The sequence below is a fragment of the Argentina silus genome, assembly GCF_951799395.1.
Source record: "Argentina silus genome assembly, chromosome: 3".
Lineage (NCBI taxonomy): Eukaryota > Metazoa > Chordata > Actinopteri > Argentiniformes > Argentinidae > Argentina > Argentina silus.
In genome coordinates, this window is record NC_139657.1 from 3,018,286 (window position 1) to 3,044,697 (window position 26,412).

General features: G+C 45.7%; 1 protein-coding gene across 2 annotated transcripts; it reads left to right on the forward strand.

Annotated features, from left to right (window-relative positions):
* The first annotated feature begins 1,838 nt into the window (after positions 1-1,838).
* Positions 1,839-26,181, forward strand: cpt1ab (carnitine palmitoyltransferase 1Ab (liver)). 2 transcript variants are annotated; one of them, XM_083665597.1, is made up of 19 exons: positions 1,839-1,950; positions 6,126-6,287; positions 7,406-7,548; positions 9,926-10,097; positions 11,149-11,250; positions 12,451-12,588; positions 12,873-12,950; positions 16,005-16,112; positions 17,100-17,187; positions 20,402-20,597; positions 21,278-21,466; positions 21,829-21,934; positions 22,069-22,185; positions 22,703-22,867; positions 23,156-23,287; positions 23,811-23,963; positions 24,463-24,576; positions 24,854-24,946; positions 25,322-26,181. In XM_083665597.1, exons 2-19 carry the CDS (start codon positions 6,147-6,149, stop codon positions 25,406-25,408), a joined length of 2,322 nt encoding a protein of 773 aa, XP_083521723.1. In that variant the 5' UTR covers positions 1,839-1,950; positions 6,126-6,146; the 3' UTR covers positions 25,409-26,181. The 2 variants fall into 2 exon arrangements, with proteins under 2 accessions (XP_083521723.1, XP_083521724.1); XM_083665598.1 differs by lacking the exon at positions 17,100-17,187 and adding an exon at positions 17,804-17,888.
* Positions 26,182-26,412: the final 231 nt, after the last annotated feature.

The window sequence follows — 26,412 nt, forward strand, 5'->3', positions numbered from 1 at the left end:
TGTAATTGCCTGACGATGATGTGTTCCGTGCGTCAGACACAAGCAACAGATGATGACAGGACATACAGACACCATAGAGAGATCATACACACTTATTACCATCAACAGATCGAGACAGGACATACAGACACCATGGAGAGATCATACACACTTATTACCATCAACAGATCGAGACAGGACATACAGACACCATGGAGAGATCATACACACTTATTACCATCAACAGATCGAGACAGGACATACAGACACCATGGAGAGATCATACACACTTATTACTATCAACAGACTGAGACAGGACATACAGACACCATGGAGAGATCATACACACTTAACCAGACCCTGTGGTGTCAGTAGGCTCACTGTCGCTAGGGACATTCTGGCCCTGAACATCAGCTGACAAGCTAGAGATTCATTCCGTCCCCTGCATTACAATGAGCCCGTCCTCCGATTTCTACCTCCACCAGCCTCCCCTGCTCTACACATATGATCGCACATGATGGTTATACCAAACAACGATGACCCCACCAGTGCCCCCCTCAAGTCACTCACACATGCACTGTCATCTTAACACATATGCACACACATAATCATCCATCTGCTATTTATATTGCTTACTTATATGCTTACTGCTTATACTGTTCATATTGTTTATACTGTTTATACTGTCCATACTGTATATTTTTTAGTACTTTAGTACTATTTTTATTTTATTGTATTTTAAAACTTATTGTATTGTTGCACTACTCTGTGGCACTGTCACTTTTGCATTTCACTGTATACTTGTATGCACGTGACAAATAAAGAATCTTGAATCTTGAATCTTGAACAAAAACAAAAACAGTACTCTCAAAATTCCCCACCACACGGTGAATCAACCTGCAAGTCACACCTCATCCATTTGGCTTCCCTTGGGGCATCAATGTGTTGTTCACCCCTCAAAATTGCACCACAGCGATGGGAGTAACTGCCAATAGGCTAGGTAGCACACCTCAGTTCTCTGTATATGTGACAGGCGTGAGTTCAAACCTGTGTTTCCCACATGGAAGACACAAGCGTCTGCCATTAGGCCACGAGGACATCCTCAAGGTCTGAGTGGTTTTTCAGGCCTCAGACAGGGCTACCTCATCACGAGGGAGTGATTCAAAATCGCCTCCGCTACATCATACACTCTGATGCCCAAACTAGTCAACAATGAATGATTGTTCCCTGGTATCTTATACTTATCTCTCCCAGATAGCTGTCACTCACTTCTTCTTTTTTTTTATCAAAATGAAAATAAAAGTCGCACACGTTCGCACTCTGAGTGACTTCACACCCTCATGTGAGGAAGGATCTTGAGCGGAAATGTTGGAGAAGTGAGTAAATATCATAGCATTAAATGACAGAAGAATGTGTGACTCCTTTCATTTACATTAAGTTTTGCGTTACGTTCTTTTAGTCAGTAGTATGTGTGTGTGTTGGGTGTGTGTTTATTCTTTTTATTCCAATGTATTCTATACCATACCAGACAGAGAGGATACCCCACCCCACCCCACCACACCCCATACACTGTAGGCCAGCTTCTGATACCATTCCTCAGTAAGCTGCATAATCAGCTAAAGCATCTCTTCTTGAGAAAAAGGGCGGGGAGCAGATAAATGTTTGTTCCAGTGGACATATGATGAGCTGATCAAATTTCCTTGTAATTTGACTGTATACCGGCATGCTACCTTCCCCCCATTGCCAGTTGGGTGCATTGCATTGCGCATAAATGATTGAGCAGATATGTGACGTGTCAGATGGGGCGTTCTCTGCCAGGCTTGCTCTCATTCATACAAGGCGCGTAGCTACTAGCTACCGCTACAGTCACCGCCGAACGCCGAGTCGTCTCACAACCTCCTTGTCACACTTTAAGAGAGCCTTCTTTTACGTTTTTTGGGTCGCGATCCTACAAGTACAGAGAAAGGGTTGGTGAGTAACAGTTTACGTTGTCTATGCTTCCCCTTTTAGATGTAGTAGGTTTGCTGTACAGTTTTCGAAGTAAATAAATATGGCTGCAGTCTGCAGGTTGTAAAAACGTCACGGCAAAACCGATGAAAGCCACCGGTATGTGGTATCTTAGTTTGTCAAGTGGGTTTATTTAGCAGATGTACCAATTCACATTACGTTCGTGTTAGAGACTTAGCTACTCATAAACAAATAAGCGTCTATATATATATATATTTTAAATCTGAAGTTTAAGAGATTAATAGCTTGATTAATTAGCAGATGTTGTAGTATTGTTTATACACAACTAGTTCCTGTCACACCTACGCACACACACTTGATTTTCGGTTTGTTTTTGTTTGTCCCAGAAACAGGCGTGGTTTTTATGGAATCTGTCTTGATCAGGCCTAAGGCTACCTCAATTGACTGTAAACATTATAGGCCTAAAATCATTCGGGCATGCTGACAGCAGGCCGGCGACCACGACCTTGCATTGTACGACAAAGTCAGCAGGTACTGGAATTGCTCAACTGAACTGTTGTTGGGAGCATTCTCAATCACAACACAATCGTGGGCAATAATCCAAGGAGAGGTCATTCTCTGACAGTTAGTTGGACTGGCAAATCCATTGATGATAATAAATGGGCAAATCATGTGCTGTATTGCACATGTTTAGCTCTCATCCACTGAGAGTCGTATGCAAGCCATTATTACCCCAACAGTCGTTGTGCCCATTGTACAGCCAAGAGCCAACGCAATGTGTTGCGTGTACTGGAAGCTAATTGAATTCGTGTCGACAACCAATTATTCCAATCAAAGGAAAATCACTTATTGGTTTTGACAGATGTAATGCAGATGACCCCATTTTTTCACACTGACCACGTGCGCAGTAATTTTAATTCCAGAGAATAACCAATTGGAATGTATGCCATAGAAAGTAATTGAAGTACGCCTCGTTAGTTGCAGGTTATGCATTCAAGGCTGGAAATGAAAGGTCAAGAACAAACGGTTTAGTCAACTAAACAAGATCACGGTTAGATGGCTTGTGTGGGTCTAGTTTTGACCTCATTATTCAGTTCCTGTATTGTAATGACACCGCTTGCAATATTTACACATTGATTAGGCTATTGCATGTAAAAGTTTGTTTACAATATAAATACTGTAGAATACTAGAATGTATACTTGTATAGAATGCTAGAATGTAGTAAATTCGTTGACCGTTTGCCTAGTATTCGAGAGCGTCAGCGCTGCGACCTTTCCCCTAGTTTCCAGTAGCACAGGCGAGTCATGTGATCACGGGAACCCAGCTGGGGGAAGGGAAAGGGACTGGTGAATACATCTGAATGGAAACTCAACTGCGTCTCTACGCAGGTACCCACTGATGTGCCCTTCAGACGACTTACGACCCAATTTCAATAGCGATGAAGGCTGTTTACGCGCAGGAAATAATGCACCATCTGTCGGAACGTTCCTTTTTCTACAGGAACTCATTGACGTTTTGCGTTTTGATGGCCAAGTACAATAGTGCACATTGTGAGAAATGGTTACATCGACTGATATGAATGCATCTGATCATCCGCTGATTCATGACCAGAATCATCCTGGTTGACCCCCTCGTGCTCTGATTCGGGACAGTTGCCATGGTCACCTGGTAAAATTCACGTTGCCATTTTTACGCAGGGGGAAAAACATGATTGTGCAGTGGGAAGGAGAAAAGCGATCACGAAAAAGCATCTGATTATAGTAGGAGAATAAACTAATTGCCGGGTAATTTGATTGTACAGAGGGTCAATTGGGTGCAATATGGATAAACATGGGGGTATGGCTTTTGTGTAGTAAATGGCGTTGCGTTAGACGCATAAATCATTTGGGACATTGCATGGACTTTACTTTTTGTTTTGCCTCATTGATGTTTCACAAAGGCCAGGCTACAGTCTAGATAAGTGAAAGTATTTAATCTCTCAAGCCGACCTGGTTGGCATCTACATTAAGAGCAAACACACCCACTCCAAATGGATGTTTTTAAATGTGATCATGCTGGAATTGCGTCACTTGAGTGATGCTCTTGCAGAGCAAATGTTTTCCCTCTCCTGTATCAGTTAGCGGTCATCATTGTGGTATTATAAGATTTGGCATGCAGTTATTAATCCATTTCTGAGATGCTTAGGCCTAGTAGTAGTGCAGTAGCCAATTCAGCTGTTTCCTGTCTTGTTTGCTTCTGTGGTATGTGGTGTGAGTGTCAGTTTACAGGAAGAACGTTGCACGGCAACAAAGCTCTCCATAAAACGTGCTCTTGAGACTAGGCCTACATATCATCGAGCAGGCCTAAACAAAAGCCTATAAAGATACACATCTTTCCCTTATTTGCCAACATACTTCATCTTATGATGTTGTGTACATTGTGTTTGGGGGCTGAAAGAAGAACTGCCTTTAAAAAAAAAAAAAAAAAAAGGACACCTTATCCACCTCTGAAATACCTCTCTGGTTCATTTAGATGTTGTGTAATATGTCTGTCTGGTAGCCTTGATGAGACGGAAATAACTGCTCTGGTGACAGCATCATCATGTCTGAGCCTCAACAACTACTCCCCTCCCCTCCCCTCCCCACAAACAGATAAGGGAATGACATAACATAAGGTGAAATGAAGGACTGAGTCTCGCCACAGATTAGTCTTACCAAATGCCTTTAATAGTTTTGGCTTCAATTGGTTTGACGATATGCTTGGTATTTAAGTGGTTGTCGGCACACTGCGTTAAAGACAGGCATAGGCCTTATCTAGGGGACCTAACCCTAACCCATGCCACCAAGACATTTGGATCAAGGGTCAGTATGGCCATGTTGACTGCGAGATAAGCGTTTAGCATAGTTCTTTGGAAGCTTACATGGGTGCAATGCACAGGTAATCATTACACCTAGGCCCGAGGTGACTCTCATGAACCACAAAGGGAAATTCCATGGTATTAGTGACCAGTGATTTATTGTTATCTACCATAGATAAGGTAAACCGTATGTTAGCATAGTGTTGTTACTATGCGTCTCAATAATGTCGCTGACTACAATGCTTCAAGTTAAAGGGGTAGTCTAGGTTACACAGTAACCCCGGTTCTCTGCAGAAAGAGAAATGTGTTGTATGGATAACCCGCTTTTTTCTCCTGAACTTTTACCTGCAATGACGTGCAGCAGTGCTCTTATAAGGACTCTGCCCTGCGTCGGAGATGAAGACCCATCTCTTAAGGCTACAGCTTTGCTGTCCCTCCTAAAGACCTCTTCATCCCCACTACCCCCCTGTACCAGTTTCTCTCCTGTTAAAATTAAAATAAATTAAAAAAGCAATTCTTCCTCCTTCTAGAATTGTGACTGCCAAATAGCCCCTGGTCCTAGCATAGATTACCTTTTCTTATGATGACCTGATGGATAGATGATTCACTTACTTAAACAAATGTATTTGTTGCAAGTCGCTTTGGATAAAGGCGTCTGCTGAACGCCATAAATGTAAAAATGCGAGAGGGGTGAGATTTAGAAGCCTTGAGACATTTGGCACAGACTGAGTTAGCCCACTTCATGTTATCCCTCTCTATTCTAATTCAATCCCGGCACAGACAGACAGACAGACAGAGCTCTAAAACAGGAGTCAACACTTACAGCCGACTCTGTGTCAAGCGGCCGCTTTCACTCTCTAATCCAGTGAGAACCACGCCAAGGTATTCCCCTGGAAACCGGTTCCTTTTCGTTTATGTATTGGAATTTACCCCTCCAATGTAGCCGGTGAAGAATGGTGCCATTGAATGGGATAAAAGATTACCGCAGGATGTTTCCACCGATGCATGTTAATGGTCTGGGATTCGCTGGTCGTATGGCTGAAGTTTAGATGCTCCAGACTCTGTGTGGGCCAGAGTTTCTCTGTGTGGAGAGCTGTGGATTATTGTTCATTGTGCCATAATTGTGGAGAGCCATCCTGTTACCTTGTGTCTAACTCAAGAGGACACTTGGAGCCGTTGAGATATAGGCCATTGCCGAAACCTTACTAGATCATCCCTGAATCAAGTTGTGACCACCGTCCTATCTCAGGGAAGTTAAATGTTCATCCTATCCACTCACTTCCTGGTTGTGTGCCCCTCCCCTCCCCTCCCCTCTCCTCCCCCCTCTCCTCCCCTCCTCAGTGACCCTGTGCAGCAGCCAGCATGGCAGAAGCTCACCAGGCGGTGGCCTTCCAGTTCACAGTCACACCAGATGGCATCGACCTGCAACTGTGCCATGAGGCCCTGCGCCAGATCTACCTCTCCGGAATCCACTCCTGGAAGAAGAGGTTCATCCGCTTCAAGGTGAGCCACAAGGGCCGGACCCGAGAGGAAAGGGATTTACTATTAGAGAGAGAACCAGACTGGAGGAAGAGATACGGAGGATAGTTTGCGCCTCCTCAAGGTGGCGCAGGTTGCAGGTAGTGTCTTGACTGTGGACTCCAGGCTGTTGACGGTCCGACTGTTTTCGTTCAGACATTTTGCTGCGAATGTGCATTATTACGTCCATCTTAACGTGATGCGTGTGTTTGATACTGTTCCTCATTCCGTTCCATGCATTACAATGAGCCCCTCCCTCCTATTTCTACCTCTTCTCTTCTTGTCGGGACGAGCTTAGGAAAGAATCCTGCAAACTCACTGTTTTACATGTTTCACCTGCTTGACCCACATGCATTACAAGTACACACACACCTATGCCAGTAAGTGACCCTACCTGTTCTTGTACACACACCTATGCCAGTAAGTGACCCTACCTGTTCTTGGTGTTCATGCTGTCTGTTTGCACAGCACTCACTGAGTCTCTCAAACCCACTGACCCCACATGCTAGCTGCTCCTCAGGGAGCCAAGATGAGAGATGATAACAATGGCTTGTTGTGTTCATGTAGCACCAAATGTAGCACCAAATCTGAAAGCACTATGACCGCCAATGTGTAATGTTACAGAAAAGTCTTTACTTGATTGTGTGTGTGTGTGTGAGAAAACTGCCCACTCATCTGACCCTGAACTGCCCTGACGCAACACACAACGTCATTCCCTGTTTTGTCAATAGTACATTACAGAGACCGAAGGATTCGATAGATACTCTAATGTCCAATGAACACAAATAAAACCCCAGGCAGCAACAGTGTGAGGCTATTGCTACAGCTGTAACCCCCCCCCCCCCCCACCCACACACACACACACACCCCCACACACACACACACACACACACAAGACCAGGGCAGAATCTCTCCTCGTCTCCTTCTCAAAACTCATTGGAGGAGAATGTCCAAGGGGAGGAACCTCAGACCTCCTCCTCCAATGACCGTTGAGGAGGATTTGAGGAATCGAGGAAAGACATTTTGAGATTTTGAGGCCTACATGTTCATTGTTCCCTTTGACCCCAATGCCCCTTTTTAATCCTCTGGTTCCTCCTCCGCAGAATGGGGTAATGACCGGCGTCTACCCTGGCAGCCCAGCTGGCTTCCTCATCGTCACTACGGGGTACATGTCTTCCACTACGTATGCCAAGCTGGACCCCTCTCTGGGACTGGTGGCCAAACTGGGCAACCACATACCTGTCAGGTAAGGGTACCAACCACCATGCAAGGCTGTTCTATGAAACCAGCGGGCTTTCTTCTGGAGAGAACCAGAATAGTTTGGCTACTATCTGTTAGGACAGGACAGTGGTCACCTGCCATGGTCCTGGAGAGCCACATTGTGTTACTGTAGTTTTTTTTTCATTTATTTTTTTTCAACTCAGCACTGTCACACCTGATTGACCAGGTGAATAGAAGCAGGTATTTTAGTGTTGGGCTGTGACAAAAGCCTCACCCACACCCTGTAGCATTCCTGGATCAAGGTAGGCGGCCACTGTGCTAGAGATTCACTCACGGGAGGCTGGTGGAGGCATGAATCGGAGGACGGGCTCATTGTAATGCATGGGGCGGAATCAGGAATGGTATCAAATTGCCCCCAGATGTTTAATCACTCATTCCGTTCCATCTATTACAATGAGCCCGTCCTCCGATTTCTGCCTCCGACGGCCTCCTCTTTATTCACTGGTCTGATTTCACAGCCAAGAGTACATGTACAATACTGTTCATGCTTGGTGCCCCTGATAGTGACATCATCATGTTATCAGGGTTGAGTCCATTGGCCTAAAAAACTTTGTAAAACCACTGATTTGAGTCACCGATTGATTCGACACCCACCGCCCCACGTTGAACATTAAATTTACACCTTAATCAAGGTGTTTGCATAACATTGAGCAATGCCATGCTTCCTGGACAATCCCTTGTGGCTTGTAGTCAGTCAGATTTCTGATCGATGTTAGGATCAATGATGTGGGTGATGGTTAGCCTCAAGAATGTAGAGCAGTCTGACAAGGGAGCATAACTCTAAAGCTTTCCTTAAAACTTTCTTCACTTATCATTAAGTACACAGCAAGCGGTGGCATGGCCCCATAATGTACGCAAAGCAAATAATTTCATTCATCAAATGCACAGTGTACAGACATTACATTTACCTTAATAGCGTTTAGCAGACGCCTTTATCCAAAGCGACTTACAACAAATACATTTGTCTACAGTACCAGTCAAAAGTTTGGACACACCTTGCCGAGAGTGTGCAAAGCTGTCATCAAAGCAAAAGGTGGCTACTTTGAAGAATCTAAAATATAAAAGATATTCTGGTTTGTTTAACATTGTCTTCAATATTAATCTTTCTAGTGTAGAAAATAATAAAAATAAAGAAAAACCATTGAATGAGAAGGTGTGTCCAAACTTTTGACTGGTACTGTATGTAAGTGAATCATCTGTCCATCAGTCATCGTAAGATAAAGTAACCCATGCTAGTACCAGGGGCTATTAGCAGTCACAATGCTAGAAGGAATAATTGCTGACCGAGTAGCGCAACTGCTGCATCCTCATAGAGACGGCAGTGGCAGGCGGCCAGCCGAGGTGGAAGAGCGGAGTGATCGGACAGGGGTTTGGGGGCTGACCATTGCTTGCAAGTAGGGAGTGGCTGTTCCCTTTGCCGCCCGGTAGGCGAGCACCAGGGTCTTGAATCTGATGCGAAGTGCTACCGGGAACCAGTGAAGGGTGCGTAGGAGGGGGGTGACATGGGAGAATTTGGGGAGATTGAACACCAGACGGGCGGCAGCATTCTGGATGAGCTGCAGAGGCCTGATGGCGGAGGCGGGGAGCCCAGCCAAGAGTGCATTGCAGTAGTCAAGGTGAGAGATGACAAATGTCTGGACCAAGAGTTGTGCTGCTTCTCTGGTGAGGAATGGACGTATCCTTCTGTTGTAGAGGAAGAATCTACAGGAGTGTGCTGTCGCTGTGATGTTCGCCGCACAGGATAAGTGGTTGTCAAGGATCACTCCAAGGTTCTTGGCTGTCTGGGAGGAGGTCACGCAGTTCTCTACTGTAACGGAGAAGTTATTGCTTATTCCTATGTATTGTAAAAACAAACATCAAAGGATTTTGCAGATAGTCTAGATAGCTTACTTGCGCTGTGTACCAACATCTCCCTACTACTGGTAATCAGGCCATAAAACCATAAGGAAGCGGTTTCACTTCAAGTGGGATTTTACTTCCCTCAAGATCAATTCTGCTGAATATCACCCCTCAGAATATATACAACCCCTACAGAAGATTATTGATCAATCATAGTTTTGACGTTGAGCTCCTTGGCTTTAGGCAGCATCAGTTGCCAGTTAACCCTAGCTAACCCCAACAACCCCTAATTATATGGTCACACATATATATATATATATATATATATATATATATATATATATATGTGACTTAGCTAACCCCTAGCTAACCCCAACAACCCCTAATTATATGGTCACATTTCCTTCCTTGTCCCCTGCAGCTGTGCTTTGATGCTGATACTTAACCCTGTCTCTCTCTCTCTCTCTCTCTCTCCCCTCCCCCCCCCTTCCCTCCCTCTGCAGTCGGTACATGTCGGGGGACAGCCAGCGCATGGTGGGGGGGGTGCTGGTGGGCACGGGCCTGTGGGTCACCATCATCTTCATCATGAGGAACGCCCTGAAGTGCCTGCTCTCCTGGCACGGCTGGATGCACGCCCGCCACGGCTCTGTCCCCTGGAGCACACGCCTCTGGCTGGTGAGATAGTCGGGACTACTGAGATAGTAGGGACTACTGATTAGTAAAAAGTCAATTATTAGGCAATTATTATGGATGCCAAATACAGTGCAGTAAATGCCATCTCGGACAATTACAGTGATCGTCATGGTCATCGTCCACTTTCATTGACTTCCCTTCGGCCTGATCTCCACCGAAGCGTTCGCCCTCTGTGTGGAATTCCTCTGTTAGAATGTTGACATCCTTCCAACCTTTCAATTGTTGTGTTCTTAGAACTCTGGGTGTGAGCTGTTAGAATGGATCACATCAAAGAAGCTGCCGGGGAGGAGAATGTGGGAGTGGCGTGAAGTTGTTTTTGCTCGTGTTGCAGGGCCGTTTCAAAATTCCAATCTTGTTCCCACATAACACCTGAGTGTTAGTCATGTGATGTGCTTTGTCCAAACACATCTCTGAGTTAGGCATGTACTTTTTGAACTTTGTTTTCCTGTCCTGTGTAGCAGCATAAGCTCAGGGCTCGCCTCTACACTAAGCCCGTCGTGTAATAGGATCTTCAGAACAACCCAATTGGGTTTATGCTGACTTCAACCAGCCCAAACCCTGTTCAGTTACAGTACCAGTCAAAAGTTTGGACACAAACTTGCCAAGAGTGCGCAAAGCTGTCATCAAAGCAAAAGGTGGCTACTTTGAAGAATCTAAAATATAAAAAATATTCTGGTTTGTTTAACACTTTTTTTTTTTGTTTACTACATAATTCCATATGTGTTCCTTCATAGTTTTGATGTCTTCAATATTAATCTACAATGTAGAAAATTATATTTATTTATAAAAAATAAAGAAAAACCATTGAATGAGAAGGTGTGTCCAAACTTTTGACTGGTACTGTATGTTAAAGCTGTGTGGCAATGTAAAGCACAGTGGTGCAGGGACACCCTGTTTTAACCCTCTGACTTATCCTGTGCACTTTGCCTTACTTTCTGGCGTGGAGGTTGAGGTGAAATAGTAAGCTAATTTTATGTCTCCTCCCTCCTTCCTCCCTCCCTCCCTTCCCTTGCTCTCTCTCCCTCCATCACAGTTATTTGTGAAGCTGTTCTCTGGAAGGAAGCCAATGCTGTACAGCTTCCAGAGTTCGCTGCCAAGGCTACCCGTTCCCTCCGTCAAGGACACCACAAGCAGGGTGAGTGCGATCCGTGATGTCATATCAGCTGCCCAATCAGCTGATTCGTTGGCCCTTTTTCAAGGTCACCGCCAGTGCACCGTCGGAAGCCACCCCGGCCTATCCTATCGTTGTAACCTCTCCGGAGAAGCAGTAGCTGAAATATTGATTCCTATCCCGTGTCCCGACCGCTGCGTATTGGGTGTCGTGTTTAATTTTAATCCTTCCGTCAAAGGAGTTGCTGATACTCGCTGTGAAATTGAGTTTTGAAATATGAACGGCGGTTTTAGTAATGGATTCGCACAAAGTCACAAATATGTCCCGTTTTTGGCATGGTAAGATGCATTCCTGTCTCGCCAGATGTAAACGAAGAAAACAGACATCAGACTGTCATCAGACTCTGATTTCTTGGAACCGTTCCTCTCTTAGAGGAAGCCAGAACAGGTGAAGGTCAGGATATGAAGTAGAGGAAGCCACCGTAGACTATTGGGACGCAGCTGTTGATGCACCTCACTGTCATCCGTGTGGCCACTGTATCGCTGCTCTCTCCGCTTGAGCGTGTTTAGTCCTTTTTAAAAGGCCTCTTCTCCTCAAGCAATAAAGCATCACTTGTCCTGAACAACAAGAACGTCACAGCTGAGCAGTCTCACTAAAGACCTTCCAAATGGGTTAACTAACCAAAGCCCGTGATTACAAAAGACTTGAGGATAGGTTTACAAACATAAGGGTTTTGAAAAGAGAAAGTGAAGGATGACTTCCCTAGGCCGTCTCCTCCTCCTCCTCCGAGGACGACTTTCCGAGACAGTGAGACACTGTTTCCCCAGGGGGAAACCACCGAAGCATGATAGCCCTGTCTTCTCTTTCTGGCTAGTCCACACAGACACAAACACTGCCCTCCTTTTAGATCAGTAATTACCTCAAGGAACAATCAAAAGAAAGATGCCTTTGTAGAGAGAAACACAGGTGGCCCCTGTCTCTCTCACAATACTGTACATCAATCAATCAACCAATCGATCAGCAGCTTTTCCTTGCCACTGTCACCTCTTCTGCTCGTTTGAGATTTAGACGTTGTTGTTGTGTGATTCAGCACATTGTGACACTTCTTGTCAAAAGTGCTACTGTATCTATTAATATGTATTATTTTCTATCATTGTCTTAGTATGATTTATATATTATGATGTATTAATATGTATATTAATGCAAATATGAATGGATTTCCAGTATCTGGAGTCGGTACGTCCCCTGATGGATGACGACCAGTATAATCGTATGGAGACCATGGCCAAGGAATTTGAGAAGAACCTGGGCCCCAGACTGCAGTGGTACCTTAAGCTCAAGTACTGGTGGGCCTCCAACTATGTGAGTCAGGAAGCACACCACCTCTCCCAGCTGCTCTACTGGTTTTAGTCATTTAGGGTCACTCTTTTTGAATCATTTTATAAGGAGTCAATATGGAAAATGTCTGTTGTTGGATCCTCTCTCTCGTTCTGTTCTGTTCTTTCTTTCTCTCCTCACTCTTTCTCTCTCTCTCATTCTGTTCGTTCTTTCTCTCTCTCTCTCTCTCTCTCTCTCTCATTCTGTTCTTTCTTTCTCTTCTCTTTCTCTCTCTCTCGTTCTGTTCTTTCTTTCTTTTTCTCTCTCAGGTCAGTGACTGGTGGGAAGAGTACATCTACCTCCGTGGTCGTGGTCCTATCATGGTCAACAGCAACTACTATGCCATGGTAAGAGATCCCTCCCCTTTGATTGGTCACCAAGAGATCCCTCCCCTTTGATTGATTGGTCACCAAGAAGCCAGTCAGACTGTGGTGGTGGGACATGTTCTCTCAGGGGACATTATTTAATGTTCATGGCTAGAGATTAGGTAGATATAGTTAATTTGTTTGTTTGTTTGGTGGCACTCAAGAACATTCCAGAAGCTTGTGGCTCAGAGAGTATTGAACCTGTCTGGAATAAGGGTGACCTAGTGAAGGACAGACAGAGCTGAGGTGATTTGTGTGGAGCAGGGGAGGCTGGTGGAATACCTACCTCCACTCAGACAGACAGACAGCTGAGGTGATTTGTGTGGAGTCTTGTCTCCGGATCTATGTCTGTAGAACAGGATGCGTCACCTGCTCCAGGCTTTCCTGTGTGTTGTGATGTCATGGTTGAGTGAGGTGTGCCTCTCCAGCTGTCTTCCTCTCACATGACCACTGTAGCCCCTAGGCCAGGTGAGCCCCACCCTCCTCCTGGACATCCTGCAGGTGTTCAGTCCAACCCTAACCTACTGTAACACACCTGCTGCTACTAATTAGCTGCTCATCGAGACCGTGTTAACCTGAATCAGGTCTGCTAGGGGGAGTGTCTGTTAACACGCTCGACAGCTCAGAGACACGCAGAGCCTTCTGGCAGCCGCGGCTGATTAGGACGCACATACTAATTATAGTAGGAGAGATCCGTTTTTTTTTCAGCTCACACGCCACGGTCTGTTAGGATGCGGCATCGGGCCTTGGGGAGACCGAATGTGTGAAAAAAACATTCGGTCCTGGAGAGCCGCAGTACGACAGGTCTTTGGCCCAGCTCAGCTCACACACCTGACTCAGCTAATTAGTCGATTAGCTCGATCCGGTGGGATGGAGCTATGCTGGGACAGAAACCAGGACCCACTGTGGCTCGCCAGGCCCAGGATTGATGATCACTGCCCGAGACGTACCTTTTTCAGGGGGTTTGGGGAATGTGAAGAAATGACTCTGCAAAAATCCAGCAGTGGAGCTGAATTCCGGTATTCCGATGGGCCCACCATGGAAAATGTATTTAGACGTAATGGCGTTTTAAGCGTAGTGTTTGCATCATATGGCTTTACATGTGTTTTGGAAATCAGATTAAATGAAAATCAGTCATAAGGTTTCCTCAACTGACAAGTAATCTGTGTCATTGAATCTCTCCCCCCCCCCCCCCCTCCCCCCCTCTGTTATCACCAGTGTTTGTTGTTATTGGATAAGAGTATGTCATGGAAGAATAGATTACAGTAACTGATGGGGCCTGGCCAGATTTGGGGTTTCTCAACCCTGCTGCTGTTGGGCAACAGATTACGAAGATTATCTTCTGTTGTTCAGCCACCAAGTTTCACCCAATAACTTGCTTTCTGATTTAGAAAGCTTTGTTTACGTTTACGTTTATGGCGTTTAGCAGACGCCTTTATCCAAAGCGACTTACAACAAATACATTCGTTTAAGTAAGTATCATCTACCCATCAGTCATCATAACACAAAGTAATCAATGCTCAGACCAGCGGCCATAGGCAGTCACAATGCTAGAAGAAGGAATTTTATATTTATTTATTTTTTATTAACAGGAGAGAAACTTGTAGGGGGGGGGTGAAGAGGTCTTTAGGAGGGACTGTTAAGATGTAGCCTGAAGAGATGGGTCTTCAATCTACGTTAGACTGATGAAAATAAACTTAGTGGAATCACAATTAACAGAATTAAAGACTAAAAACAAACAAAGAAGTGCGCACCAACACACCTCAGATATTATGAGATCTACACTCTGTTTGTGTGTTGTGTGGACGGAGGCTCTTTCTAAAGGGGGAACACTTCCTCACTGGGGGGGTTCATTACAACCACCTCAGTGGAGGCTGGTGGAGATAGAAATCTGAGGACGGGCTCATTGTGGACTGAAGAATGGTATCAAATATTTGTCTGATACCACTCCTCATTCCATTCCATGCATTACAATGAGCCTGTCTTCTGATTTCTACCTCCACCAGTCTCTTTCATACAGTATTTGCTTTAGTTGGCATGGTTACAGGGTTAGGCGCATTTTCAGTTGGCAACAACACCGAGTCTCAGAGTGTGTGTCTGTGTCTGTGTCTGTGTCTCTGTGCGCGCTCTATGGGTCACCATCTCTCCTGTACCAGTGCACTCAACCCACCCATGCTGACAGGGCAGGACACCACTGAGGACATGGGAGGTCATTGGGTCCTCTGGCCTGTGTTTGTGGCTCCTGAGTGAGAGGCCTGAGTGACTGTGGGACGTTAAACTGTTGCTGCAGCTGGCCAGACATGGGTCAGTGCACACAGGGCCACCGAGTCCAGAGAGAGAGAGAGTCCCCACTGCCTGTCTGGGACATATTGTGCCTCTCATGGGTACAGAACAGTAGTTACCCACCACCCAACCGCAACACTTACACAACATGTCAGATGTCTCTCTCTCTCTCTCTCTCTCTCTCTCTTTTCCCCTCTCTTTCCCTCTTTCTTCCTCTTTTTCTCTCTCCTCTATCTCCCCTCCCTCTTTCTCTATCCCCCCTCTTTCTCTTTCTCCCACTCCCTGCCCCCCCCCCTCTCTCTCTCTCTCTCTCTCTCTCATCCACCCCAACTCAGCCCTTATCAAAGACTGCCCTATCACGAAGTCGAGAGCCACTGCCAAAACAGGACATGGTTTTTCAGCGGGCAGAGAGTTGGTATTGGGGTCAACAGAGAGGCACTCAAAATGTTTGAAATAGGGGTCACATTGTTATCCATGTGTACAGTGCTGGTCTAAATATAAAGCATAAGAGTCTTATTGTTGACTGAGGTCCTGTAACCTTGTTGACAAAGTCTAGATATGCAAGGTGTGTGTTGGGGTTTAGGAACATTCTGCGACCTCTGACCCTGATAATGTCTAGTATTCGCAGCATAAGTCGTGTAAGCCGCTCCCCGAGGACCCTGTAGGAAGACGACAAAGATGGATTGATTTTAAGTTTAATCAATTAACTTTAATGAAGTGTGATTTGTATCCTCCTCTTCCACTCTTCTCTAGGACTTCCTGTATGTGTTCCCGACACAAATCCAGGCTGCCAGAGCTGGCAACGCCATCCACGCCATCATGCTCTACAGGAGGAAGCTAGACAGAGCCCAGATCAAACCTGTGAGTCCCACCACTGGTTCTCTCTCTCTCTCTCTCTCTTTCTCTCTCTCTCTCTCTCTCTCTCTCGTTGTTTTGTGTAGGTCAGATAAATGAAGTCTTCTCTGACAAGGCAGCTTATTGAATAGAAATGGATGACACAAAACATCTCATTAGTCATGACAAATATTTTCTGTCATGGATACTTAGCAACTGAATTTTGGCTGACTTCTGAGTAAACAATCTTGTCAGTCTGCCGCCAAAAATACAACGTACTACTACATAAAAGTGTAGTTTACAAATGTATAGCCTCAGAGATTAGATATGCTGTTATCCTAAATGATACTGTTATCTTGTGTAGAAGTGACCTTTCTGTTTAGTTATACAAGGAAGGCCTTTCATCTGTCTCCTCCTCTTCTGCCGCTTAGCATGTGTGTAATACATAACCTGGCCACTAGGTTATGTGCTGTGGTAACTGCCATTGTGGCACTGTGCACTGCCATCCCCCTCAGAGATGAGGCACTGTGCTTTAATGCTTCTACTACTGCAAGAACAACTATGACTACAACCTGAGACCATAGCTGTTTGATGCCGTGTTTTGATGTGCTGATGTGACTTCTTGACTCTATCTCCCCTCCCTCCTATCTCTCTCTCTCTCTCTCTCTCTCTCTCTCTCTGTTCCTGCCTCCTCAACCCCTGTGCATGATGCTTTACTGCACGTCTACTTAACACACACACATTTATAAACATAAAAACACACACATAAACCTACAAACACATCCTCACACACCTACAAATACCCCCTAAACACACTCTCGTTCTCTCTCACACACACACACATACACATAAACCTACAAACACATCCTCACACACCTACAAATACCCCCAAAACACACTCACGTTCTCTCTCTCTCTCACTCACACACACACACACACACACACACGTTCACATGGTAAACCTTGTGTCTGTTATCTGCTGTTTTGTTCCATTGCTCTTGGACGCTGCGTTAGATTTACTTGCTGGCGAACAAGGTTCCTCTATGCTCGGCTCAGTGGGAGCGGATGTTTAACACCTCCCGCGTGCCCGGTCAGGAGACAGGTAAGAGGAGGGCACTGCGGCACCTGCCCCTCTGACCTCTGACCCCATGCCACCTCCCACCTCCCCCCCCCCCCCCCCAGCCGTCGGCAGGCACAGGAAATCCCCGACCCCCGGCCTCAGTGTCACCCAGCACGGTCCTTTTTTTAAATTAGAAAACTGTTTCTAATTGGCCGTACCCAAAACGATGTAGCACGTGGCTGTTTGCGACGTTGGATAAGTGGGGTTTAGTAGGATATCGATTTACATGGAGGAATCTGAAACCTCTTGAATTCGACAGTTGAATTCGACAGATTTGTGAGTGTTGCTAGTGAGTGCTGTGACGAACGCAGTGAGGCTCTTTGGCTCGTGGCTGGTGACGCTGAGGCTGTGGGCCGCTGGTTTCCGGAAGTCCCTCTCACACCCTTCAAGCCTGGCAGCCTTCCGAAGCCCCCCCCCCCCCCCCGCCCGTCTGCTCTACATCAACCTGATCTTCATCCATCCATCCATCCTTCCTCATCCTCCTCTCCCTCTTCATGTCCCTCCTAGGTGTCTCTCCTGCTCTCCGGTGGGTGTAGGTGTAGAGAGTTAGCGTGTCATCATCTCTGTGTTGTGACTCTCCTCCCCTCTTGCTTTTCAGCTCATGCTCCTAAACACTATCCCCATGTGCTCCTCCCAATACGAGCGTATGTTCAACACCAGTCGCACCCCAGGTGTAGACACAGGTAGAGTCTTAGTGACGCCGCCTCCTCCTTCCCCTCCTTACTCCTCCAACCCCCCACCTCCCTCCCCCTCCTCACCTTTTTTTTGTGGATAATTTAAGATTAATTAATTAATCAATGAATTGAACGATATATATATATATGGTGATAATATTGCATGCTGGCGTATACATGCGGACTTGCAGTGTGCATGCCACTAAGGCTTAGGCCATGTAGTGTGAGTTGTTCGTAATTGAAGGGTGGTTTGAGTGGTGTAAGCCCTGAACGTGTTTAACTGTGCTAGGCTTGTGATTAGTTACTGTAAACTCAAATATCGATTTTTTTTTTTTTTTTTTTTTTTTTTTTTTTTTTTTTTTTTTATATATATATTTTTGGTTTGGGATGACCTTAGTCACTCAGAGGGTAGAGAGCTGCTTGAGTTTGGCACCCTAAATATTTTTGTTAGATAATACTGTGGTATATTTTGGCCAGATTATGTAAACTAACATTGTATAATTATAACCTTTAGAGGGTTAAATTAGACACGTGAGTGAACCACGGTGGAGGGAGGAATCAGAGGACGGACGCTTTGTAATGCCCAAACATTCCTCATTCCATCCCATTCATTACAACGCACCTGTCCTCATATCTACCTCCACCAGCCTCCACAGGTGAACCAACATTTGTGACACACCCATTCTAGAACGTCACTTAGGCACTTGCCTTTGATTGAGTGATTGCTGAGATGGCTGACAGCCAATGGACGATAAGAGTCATAAGGAAATTGCCTTGAGTTGTGTGCCATGAACGGGGTTTCCCAGTAGTTGTAAGAAGTTGCAAGTTCGGTCAGGAAGAACAGTAAACAAGTAAACTCACTGATCTGGTCTGGTCCTCCAATGAACCTGCCTTTGTGACTTATGACTTAACGTTCATACCATTGCAGTAAAAATAGCACACTCTCTTCGCCAAAATGGCTCACATTCAATTGAACATAGAAGTAGTAGTAGTAGAAAGACTACTGCTACTACAACACCAAGTCCCCTGCAGGAAGTGTTAAGTGTTTGTAATTTGTAGGGACACTTAAGCAGTGTTCTATTATAATATACGTAGGGCCGTCGTCTGTGCGCCATTCTGAACCCTGTTTGGACATCAATTGATCCTGATGATTTGAAAATTCAGTGTCTTATTATAAGCAATCTGATTTGATAACCAGCATGAACGTGATCTGTCTGTAGAGGACTGCAGTTGCATGAACTAACGTCCTAAATTAACAGAATGGAGATTTTTTTTAATTTTTTTTTTTTTATCTTTCTCACTCATTTGGAGTGCCTAGTCATTAACACAATCCAACATCTAGAGAATAAACTTGGCATGCTCATATTTTAAATGTGATATTTATCAGTATGAAACGTGTACATACTCTGATGACAGTTGATGTTGTGTGGGGCTCTCTGGAGATTCTGTATGAGCAAATACTCTCAAGAAGTTAAATGTAAATGAATGACAAACGGATTTATCAATATTATCAAAGGTTAAATGTCAGAATTGACTATTTTTTGATCACCTAAAATTAGCCTTATTTCCTCAAAGCTGCAATATAGCTTTAATGAATCCCAGGTTACGTCCAATCCACATATCCCCAAACTGAGAGGAAGTTGCCCGAAAGTGCAAGTATAGTAAGTAAAATACATACGTTACCTGGGTGCAAGGTGTTACCTGGGAGCAAGGTGTTGTGTTTGGGCCAAAGCTCCAAGGGAAGTGACCCTAACATAGACTGTCCCCTTCCCTTCCTCCATCTCCCTTCCCTAAATGGCCAAACACTTGTTTGAACACTCAGAGCACCACTGTGGCATAATGTTTCTTTCACAGAGAAGAACGATTAAGTGATGAGCATGTTCATTGGTAATTACATGTTTATAAGTGGTGCTCCTCAAACAACCGTTTGGACCTTCCCAAAATCATTGCCATGTTCCAACCCCCCTCTGCCTGGTCCTTGTCAGTCTGCTTTAGTTTTTAGATCCAATGAACAAGTCCTCTTTTTGTCCCTTTTCTTATTCAAACAGAATGTCCTGTGATGAAAAGTGTTGTTCACTTAGTGACGTTCAATTGAATAAGAAAATCAGCTCTCAAAATACATGATCAATTAATGTTGACTTTTCAAATGTCCAGTATGGTGCTTTGGTATTTCACAGAATTGTATCATAAGGATAACCCAGACAAGTTTTGGTCATTTTCAGTCAATTAAATTAAGTCAATTATAATTCATCCTTCATTACTGTCCTAATTCGACAACATCCAAGTCTAACCCCTGCTATACAACTCTGTGAAACTCCTGTCCCCCCCCTTCAGTTCCGCCCTCCTTTCTTGCTCTGATGAGAGCTTTTACTAGTAACATCCTCCTTATCATGATAGTATCTATACTTAGTGTTTATGTACAAGGAAGCTGAGAAGCCTGCTTATCTTTGCGCCCTCCCCCACACCTCTCCATCTTTCTTTCTCTCCCTCCCTCTCTCTCTCTCCGTCCCTCCCCCTCTCAGACACCATTCAGCACATGAACGACAGTAAGCACATCGCCGTGTTCCATAAGGGGCGGTACTTCAAGGTGTGGGTGTTCTATGACGGGCGCCTGCTGTTGCCACGGGAGATCGAGCAGCAGATGGAGAGGATCCTGGCGGACACGTCAGAGCCGCAGCCCGGAGAAGAGGCACTGGCCGCACTCACCGCTGGGGAGAGGTGGGTGGGGCACATGGAACAGGAAGTGGGCAGTGTTGAAGCAGCAGTAGTAGTGTCGGTGTAGAATCCCTGGGATGAGACGAAAGGGAGATCGAATGATGGTGTCGTCAGTGGTTTCATCGTGAAGTACTAAATGGTTGAATCTCAAAGGTCTTTCCTTGATTCCTCACACCCTCTTTCCTCATATCCTTCTCGATGTTCATTGGGGGAGAAGGTCTGAGGTTCCTCCCCTTTTGACATTCTCCCATAATGCATGTTGAGAAGAAGGTGAGCAGAGAGGACATGAGGAATCAAGGAAAGGCTTTTGAGATCCTGCCTTTGTGTTCTCGCAGACACATGGGTCAAATATCAAAAGTGTTTCCTTGATTCCTCTCTCCTCACCTCCTTCTTCTCAATGAAGGAAAAACTCATAGGAGGAGAAGGTCCCAGGTTCCTCCCCTCAGATCTTCTTCTCCAATGAGGAGAGAGGACGCGAGGAATCAAGGAAAGACTTTCGAGATTCGACTCGTGTCCACTGGAACACAAAGGCGTAATCTCAAAAGCCTTTCCTTGATACCTCATGGAAAAGACTTCTCAGGATTCAACCATTGAGTTTGGAGTGGAGCTGATGGAACTCACGGTGATCCATTGTCCTGATGGTTTCGTTTTCTGTCCTTTTGAACGCTGGCCACGGCCACCAGGACACCGTGGGCGCTCGCACGCAACACCTACTTCAGCAAAGGAAGGAACAAGTCGTCGCTGGACGCCATCGAGAAGTCCGCCTTCTGCGTAACCCTGGATGACTCGGAGCAGCGTTACGAGGCAGATAACCCGGTGAAGTCTTTGGACAGCTACGCCAAGTCCCTCCTCCACGGGAAGTGCAGTGACAGGTGAGTCTATAGAACCAAGCCTGAGGACATCTGACATATAGGCTACATAGCGGTCATGACCTCTGACATATAGGCTACATAGCGGTCATGACCTCTGACATATAGGCTACATAGCGGTCATGACCTCTGACATATAGGCTACATAGCAGTCATGACCTCTGACATATAGGCTACATAGCAGTCATGACCTCTGACATATAGGCTACATAGCGGTCATGACCTCTGACATATAGGCTACATAGCGGTCATGACCTCTGACGTATAGGCTACATAGCGGTCATGACGTCTGTATGACTGGTCAAGGCGCTCTCTCAACCAAGAGCGTTTCGTTAACGTGGACCATGTTGTCCTTCCTTCTTCAGATGGTTTGACAAGTCCTTCAACCTCATCGTCTTCAAGAACGGCACCATGGGACTGAATGCTGAGCACGCCTGGGCAGACGCACCAATCATAGGCCATCTCTGGGAGGTGTGTCCCACCACGGCACAGCCAATCAGATCAATGAATAAATTGTGTGTCATCATGGCTCTGGTGTCAGTGGTATCTGTCTCTTAGCTGTATGCTAAAACTGTGTGTGTCGTGTGTGTGTGTGTGTGTTGCAGCATGTCCTGTGCATGGACCCTCTGAAGCTAGGCTACACTGACGATGGCCACTGCAATGGGGAGCCCCACCCCAACCTGCCTGGACCCCATAAGCTGCAGTGGGACATCCCTGTCGAGGTGAGAAGGGACGACTGTGAATGCTGGAGAAAATGGTTGTAATGAAATGTGTTTGGACTACACTATTACCTGAACTCTGACTGCCCCCTGCTGGCGGTTTTGACAAATGACTCCTGTTACCATGCGAGAGGTGAGCTTCCAAAGTGATTTGGCTGTGATTTTGTATTCGAAGTATTCCACAAAACAAATTGACCCTCTCCCGAACCCTCATGTCTGGTTGTCCCCAATATCCTTCCCTCCAATTCAACTTCCATCTTGACTACGCCAGGGGAGGCTGGTGGAGGTAGAAATCGGAGGACGGGTTCATTGTGGTGCATGGCATGAAATGAGGAATGGCGTCAAACATGAGTTTGATACCGTTCTTCATTCTCTTCCATGCATCACAATGAGCCCATCCTCTGATTTCTACCTCCACCAGCCTCTCCCCTGGACTACTATTAGCTGGTGTTTTACCCAAGTACCCTAATTTAAGTATTCCACAAAACAAATTGACTCTCTCTCTCTCTCGAATCCACAGTGCCAGGATGTGATCCAGAACTCTCTGAAGGTGGCCACCGCTCTGGCTGATGACGTAGACTCGCACATCTTCCCCTTCGACGTCTTCGGGAAGGGCCTGATCAAGAAGTGTCGTACCAGCCCGGACGCCTTCATCCAGATAGCCTTGCAGCTGGCTCACTACAGGGTAGGTGACTGACTGTCTCAGGGCTTGCCCCAAAGAAAGAGGGACGCTCGCCATCGCCACTATGTAAACATTTCAAGGCAAATTAAACTATATGTTTATAGTTGTGATGGAGTAAGTATCTTTGATCGCCAACGACATTGTTGGTAAAAGTGAAAGCGTTATGAAGCTTATTGTGTGTCTCTCTCTCTCACACTCCCTCTCCCTCTCTCTCTCCCCCCTCTCTCTCTCTCTCACACTCCCTCTCCCTCTCTCCCCCCCCCTCTCTCTCTCTCCCCCCCCCCCATCCAGGACAAGGGGAAGTTCTGTCTGACCTATGAGGCTTCCATGACCCGACTGTTCAGAGAGGGCCGTACGGAGACGGTGCGTTCCTGCACCCTGCAGACCTGTGCCTTCGTCCGCGCCATGATCAACAACGAATCAGTAAGAGTCGCAAACAACCCCCGAACCCCCTGTTGATTGGCTGAGAGTAAAGCCCCATTCTGACCAATCAGCATGTACAGTACCAGTCAAAAGTTTGGACACACCTTCTCATTCAATGGTTTTTCTTTATTTTTATTGTTTTCTACATTGTAGATTAATGTTGAAGACATCAAAACTATGAAGGAACATATGTGGAATTATGTAGCAAACAAAAAAAGTGTTAAACAAACCAGAATATGTTTTATATTTTAGATTCTTCAAAGTAGCCACCTTTTGCTTTGATGACAGCTTTGCACACTCTTGGCAAGGTGTGTCCAAACTTTTGACTGGTAGACAAAACTCTCAATGGTCCCACTCACTCACTCACTCACTCACTCTTTCCTTGGCTGCTGTAACCTGGATAAACGAAGGTTAAACAGCTTACACCTTAAACTTACACCTGTCCTCATCTCTCCGTTTCTCTCCCTTTTTCCTACCTCTCCTCATCCCTCTGTTTCCCCCCCCCCCCCCCCCCCCCCCTTAGAAAGACGGGTGCATGCAGCTGCTGAAGGACGCGGCGGAGCAGCACCAGAACCTGTACCGTCTGGCCATGACAGGGAAAGGCATCGACCGCCATCTCTTCTGCCTCTACGTCGTCTCCAAGTACCTGGGAGTGGACTCTCCCTTCCTGAAGGAGGTACGTGATTGGGTGATGGGGGGGGGGGGGGGTGATTGATGGGGTGATGGAGTCTTAGGGGTGAGGGAGTGTTAGTGGTGATGGGGGGTGTTAGGGGTGATGGGGGTGCTGGTGTTAGCAGTGATAGAGTTATTGAAATCCTCATGTCATGTCTGGTTGTCCCCAATATCCTTCCCTCCAATTCAACTTCCATCTTGACTACGCCAGGGGAGGCTGGTGGAGGTCGAAATCAGAGGACGGGCTCATTGTAATGCATTCATTCTCTTCCATGCATTACAATGAGGCCGTCCTCTGATTTCTACCTCCGCCAGCCTCCCCTGGATACTGTTAGCTGGTGTTTCACCCAGTACTCTGTTGTAACTCCAGTATGTATCTAATGGTTGCATAGTGAAATGCTGTTATGGAATAGAGAAAGGTAGTTGGATTACTTCCGTACAGCAATTCAGCACCTATATGTTCCTGTTGAAGACTTGATGAACTGTGTGTGTGTGTTTTACAGGTTTTGTCTGCTCCCTGGAGGCTGTCCACCAGCCAGACTCCCCTGCAGCAGGTGGAGCTGTTTGACCTGAAGGAGCACCCAGAGTATGTGTCCTGTGGAGGAGGCTTCGGCCCGGTGAGTACCCACCCCCAGACACTCTCACACTAGCTCTCTTAGGCATGTGTTAAACACTGCCCCCCATGGATATTATAATGTACTACATGTATAAAGCACTTTTCATTATACAATAATTATAATCTCAAATTGCGTAAAATAAAAGATTAAGTAAAAAAACAAGCAAAACAAATGTGATTTGTAATGTGAGTGTATATCTCAGGCCACTAAAGGAGGGAGTCTGAAGGGGACAATGTCTCACCTGTGACCTGCTCACCTGTGCTTGTCTGTCCTCCAGGTGGCTGATGACGGTTACGGAGTGTCCTACATCATCGTTGGCGAGAACCTCATCAACTTCCACATCTCCAGCAAGCACTCGAGCCCCGAAACTGTAAGTTAACATAACATACAATACAGGCTTTACCTCTCCTCTCAACTCTGCTCTGTTAGTACAATATACATTTCTCTCCCTCCCCACCACACTCACACTTTCTTTCTTTCTCTCTCTCTCTCTCTCTCTCTCTTTCTTTCTTTCTCTCACCCCCTCTCTCTCTCTCTCACCCCCTCTCTCTCTCTCTCTCTCTCTTACCCCCTCTCTCTCTCTCTCTCTCTTACCCCCTCTCTCTCTCTCTCTCTTACCCCCTCTCTCTCTCTCTCTCTCTCTCTTACCCTCCCTCCCTCTCTCTCTCTCTCTCTCTCTCTCTCTCTCTCTCTCTCTCTCTCTCTTACCCTCCCTCTCTCTCTCTCTCTCTCTCTCTCTCTCTAGGACTCTCACCGTTTTGGCGCCAACATCAACAAGGCCATGCTGGACATTCTGGATCTCTTCCAGTTCGACAAGAAAGCCATCAAGTGATTTCTCTCACCTCGTTGACAAAAAAAACAATGCAGAAATCTTTTTAACAAAAGGCATATTCTTCCCAATGCTTGTACAGAGAAATTGCTGGGTTTTATTTCTAAGTTAATAAATGTTAAAGAAATGATGATGATGATAATGATAATTGATAAGTGGAAATGGAGACGTTTGGAAAAATTGATATTTATGTCACTGATGTTTTTTGTTTTATTCCTGTGAGGGGTTTATCTGTATGTATTAGGGGAAGAGGGAAGTGGGCAGGTTTAAGTAATTCACAGATCAAATGGCTGTTATTCTGCAGCTCTGTATGCACTGGTGCCTTACTGTCCCCACTAATGTAGGTGTACAGTGAGGGGTGGGGAGAGGTGGTGCTCCACAGGGTTGGGTTTCAACTCCAGTTCTTTTCTGTCAACTCACATGATTAATTGAAATTCCAATTCAAGAATGGAGAGAAAGGTGCAGTTTATTTTCAGTGAGCAGATTTCCAGTTCCTGAATTGAAATATCAGTCGATCTCCAGATCTGAGTGAATTGAAGGGGATTTGACAACCAGCCCTGCTTCTCAAGGGCTGATTCTAGGGCTCTGTCCATGGACTAGTCTCTCATGGCCTTTCTGTCACGTGTGTGTAGCCAGTTTTTCTGTTTTTCTTCAGTCTTTAGCTGCTATGTTTTTATGACTAGCGATGAAGTAGATCTTTTTTTTTTTTTTTTTTTTTTTTTTTTGTTCATCGTTTTCATACTCAGGTTTTTTAACTTGGCCTAGTGTTAGAGTTCACCCACAGCATTGCCGGTTTTGGCGCTTTAGCATATGCCTGTGCCAGGGGAGGCTGATGGAGGTAGAAATCGGAGGATGGGCTCTCTTCCACCAGCCTCCACTGATACCTGTGCAGTACACAAGGTTTGGGATGCACTACCGTGCCGTGTGGCACCGATTAGCCGTTAGCTCTTAGCATGGACGTTTCTGTTTTAGTAACGAGGGATTGTATGGGATTGTTTGCGGGGAAT